This window comes from Octopus bimaculoides, chromosome 23, assembly GCF_001194135.2.
Source record: "Octopus bimaculoides isolate UCB-OBI-ISO-001 chromosome 23, ASM119413v2, whole genome shotgun sequence".
NCBI lineage: Eukaryota > Metazoa > Mollusca > Cephalopoda > Octopoda > Octopodidae > Octopus > Octopus bimaculoides.
In genome coordinates, this window is record NC_069003.1 from 36,916,391 (window position 1) to 36,920,595 (window position 4,205).

Genomic DNA, 4,205 nt, shown 5'->3' on the forward strand with positions numbered 1-4,205 from the left:
TTTTTTTTTTTTTTCTTTTTGAAAATTCAAAGCTGATTGATTCTGGACATCTTTCCCACATTCAATCTGTCATCAGAAACCAAGAATCTCCTGGCATCTTCAGTTTCCCTTAATTCTTGGGCTACGATCATTTCAGTTTTAAACCACGTCGTCAGTAAGTGGGACACATCTTCACACAATATGAAATAAATAAAATGATACAAGATATAAAGTTACATAAATAGCGAAGCGAACTTTAACCTTCTAAGCACACACACACACACACACACACACACGTACACACACACACACACGTTCGCACGCTACTTTATTGGTTACTCGTTGAAATAAAAGAAAAACGCGATTGCCGCCCATTAATCCATCCGTCACAGACACGATATGTTGCACACGAAAAGCCAAGTGTGATATTAAGAAGCGTTTTGTACCAATGAAGGAAGTATAAAAAGTGTGAAATGCATTGGACTCGCCCCACGACACGCTTTCTGGTCACAGTGTTACTGTTTCTAGTGACACCGGTCGTTACTGGCATTGATTGCAGTGGTCCTCCGTCGTCGTCTTTCTGGTCGAGCTCAGACAAGTCAGCAATGACCGACGAAGAATGCAAACAAGAAAACAAAAGTCCCAAGGTGAGTGAACATAAAAATATTAAAAAAAACATGAAAATTCATCTTCTGTCGAATGGATTTGTAACTGAATTAATGCGGCAATATATGAGTGGTAACGGTGTTACAGGTAATTAGTCCCCTCCGAAACTTGTAGACTAACAAATAACAATTTCAGTTGGAAAACTATTAAATTATTAACATTGTTACAATGTGAAGAAACTAGAATGACGAAAACAACTGTCACGTTGTAATTATTTCTTTACTCTTTTATTATTTAAGTTCTCAGTTCAAATGTGATCGAACTCATTGACTTCGACTTTCATTCTTCTGGGATTAAAGAAAACAAAATAATACGGATCAATTTAAATGACTGTTCTTTTCTTAAAATCTGGATTTGTCTATGTTATAAATAATAATAATTATTATTATTATTATTGAGTGAGAGAGCCGTGCATGCCATCAAAGTGAGAGCAGTGCGTGCCATCATGACTACCCATCTGATAAGGGTACACCAGGCACAAGCATATCAACCAGATGTATGCGACATGGTGATCTCATTATCAAGATAAACAGCGCATGATCTTGCAGGTGGGGCCCAGTTAGAATTTTCTTCAGCTCGAGTAGCCCATCCCGCTCCAAAGGTCCCTGAATAAGGATTCTTTGAGGATGTTCAACGAAACACCCATGTTTCCAGAGGTGAATTATCCAAACCCCAAAGAATTCCTCTCAACACATGGTTATGATGCTCCCCCACTAGTTCTGCTCGTGACCAGAGATGCACATATTGTCAGCCACCAAGGGACATGCTCAATTGGTTAAGGTCAAGCATCTGACAAGCAAATCTGTAGTATTGCACTAAAATTGCTGGACTTGTACCAAATTTGAAATCATTATTATTATAATCAATAATGACGGTCGCTCCTGTCAATTTTGATGTATGATTGCTTGAAGGAAAGGATTTAAAAAGAGAGAAAGAAGATAGCTTATGAAACTAGAAGAACAAAAGAATCTGCATCTATTTGCGATGGATGCATGAATGTAATTTGAGTCCAGCGATGGAATTTGCTATGAAGGTGCAATGGGGATATTGGTGATTTTGATTTTGTCTGGGATTAGGCTTAATGGGTCTGTTGATTGCAGGGTATAAGTCTTTTATTGTTCTTTTTCTTCAGTTCAAATTGTTTGGATGCATCATGACACATTTTATGCTATGCAGATCGATCTTGGCAATGACTTTCCCAAGATGTCAGGTTAAGCTTTAACAGATTTTAGGGATTGCTTCAACTTATCCTTTATACCTCAAGACAATTCTTCACTTGCCATGTTATCCCTCCACATGTTGGTCATACAAAAGAATTTTCAGAATGAGCTTATCTTTCCTTCGAACAACATGTCCTACCCATCTGCATTGAATTCTCAGCAGCATGCTTTTGATCCTGGAGATATCACATTTTGCTAAGATTTTGACGTTTGATATCTTATCTTGCCATTTCATGTTGAAGATATTGCACAGACAGCACATGTGAAAGGTCTTAAGTTTCTTTACATGTCTGTAGTAGGGAGTCCATGCTTCTGCCCCATACAAAAGTGTGCTCCAAGTTTAAAAAGGATATATTATATAATGTAGTTTTACATCACCTTAAAATGACAACGTGGCCACGACTGGATTTCTTTTGCTGATTGTGTTTGCTTGATATCACGGTTGACTGGAGATATTAAGTAACAATAACTCTAAAGAATGTTTGTATTCAGTCTTGGCTCAGCTCTGATTTATGATGTTCCGTTTTGGTGTAACTGGTGTAATCTAAGATTTGACTGCTATTTCTAGCGGGTCAGACAATCACGTAGAAGTTCCCTTCGTATACATTTCGATTATTTTCGCAAAGATTCATTAAGAATATAAAGCTAACAATTTTTTTATCTTTTGAAATTAAACTCCTAATAAAAAGAGAAGTCGGGAAGAATATTATATTTTACTTTATGGTGTCTTAACAGAAACTATTTGTTATGGGACAAACTCTTCATTCTTTTAACTCGGCCACTCTCTCCTTTCTATCTCTTCATCTCTTTTCCATCTCCATTCTTTCAATAAAACCATTGTTTCCACATCTTCCCCCCTCTTTCCCCGCTATTTTTATATTCCTTTATCTCCGTTCTTCTCTTCCATGCTTCTATTTTTCATGTCCACAACCACGACTTCTCTCGGTTTATTTCTTTTATTGTTCATAATTCTTCTGAACTCACTTCGTTGCCATAAATTGCTTCTCTCTCTCTTTCTTCCCTCCAACTCTCTTTATATCTTATCTCCCTCCCCCTCTCCATACTTTATTACACTCTATTAATGGTCTCCCCCCTCACTCCCCATACTCTCTTATAACATTCTTCTTTCTTCGTTTCATCTCTCTCTCGCTTTATTTTTAATCTTTTCTTTCTTTTCCATTGCTGCATCTTTTTTTCCTCTCTGTCTTTCTCCCATACCTCTCTCTTACATTTTCACTCTCCCTTCATATATTCTCTCTCCTCCTCTCTCTCTATTTATCTCCCCTTCTACGCACATAGCTATATAATTATTTGTGTACATATATATACACACACACACACACACTTTATCCTTGTGTTCACATATCAAACACCCAGGAACACGTGTTAAAGAGCTGAGCGCGATGGTAAGTCTTCGTGTCCATCTGTCCGATTATTCCATCTCTTTTGCTAAACTTTCTGGTTTTATATTTTTATTAATTCATATTAACATACTCAGTATATACATCAACCTATATATATATATATATATATATATATACGTGAGGTGTTCCGTAATCTTTTTTCCTTCTTAAAGACTTCACACATTTACAAACAATGGAAAATAGATTAAATGACGTTCGCAATTATTTTAGAAATTGATCTTGATGTTATAATGACCAAAGTGGCTTCTAAAGAAATTATAGAAGCCCCTCGGGTGGGTTGCATATCTTGAAGGGTCCATTCTTCTCAAATCGTATCATTCTGCCGATTCTGATAGAAATTAATGTCTTTGTGGAAATATATAAACATTAAAAAAATGGAATCAAGTATAAGCAGTTTAAATGGAGATGATGTGGTAATATTTTTTTTTTGTTAACACAATACTCTCGGTTATTTTACCCTTTGTAATCGAAAGGGGTGGATTAATTTGTTCATGCAGCAATGAGTGCATTTATTCAAAACCGGTGCGTGTTTTGTTCATGCGAATAAAGACTATAATCTCACACGCATGAATAAACGCAATTTCACTCATATACACGTCTGTGTGGGTGTGTGCATATACATATATATGTGTGTGTGTGTAGAGAGAGAGAGAGAGGGGGGAGACAGTTTAAGAATTCGTAGAATGTAAATATTTCAGCGTGTAAGACCCCCGGGAATTTAATATTAAAAATGGAGAAAGCCATTTTATGGGATTACCTTAGGTTTCCCGCCCATAAGGGGCTTAGCTTTATGACCCATGACCTCTTCAATATATATATATATATACCGGAGTAAGCACATGAAATGTGCAACAAGGTGGAAAAAAGAGTACTCAAATACCAGAGGTAGAGTAATATATATATATATATATATATA

General features: G+C 36.4%; 1 protein-coding gene across 2 annotated transcripts in view; it reads left to right on the forward strand.

Annotated features, from left to right (window-relative positions):
* The first annotated feature begins 352 nt into the window (after window positions 1-352).
* The window catches only part of LOC106869007 (phospholipid hydroperoxide glutathione peroxidase-like), a 12,489-nt gene continuing 8,636 nt past the window's right edge, over window positions 353-4,205 (forward strand). Inside the window, exon 1 of one of the 2 annotated variants that reach the window (XM_014914499.2) lies at window positions 353-626. In XM_014914499.2, the coding sequence (XP_014769985.1) occupies window positions 453-626 (174 nt within the window). In that variant the 5' untranslated portion in view covers window positions 353-452. Of the gene's footprint in view, window positions 627-3,121; window positions 3,272-4,205 lie in introns of those variants that run through there. The other variant, XM_014914501.2, reaches the window with a different exon arrangement.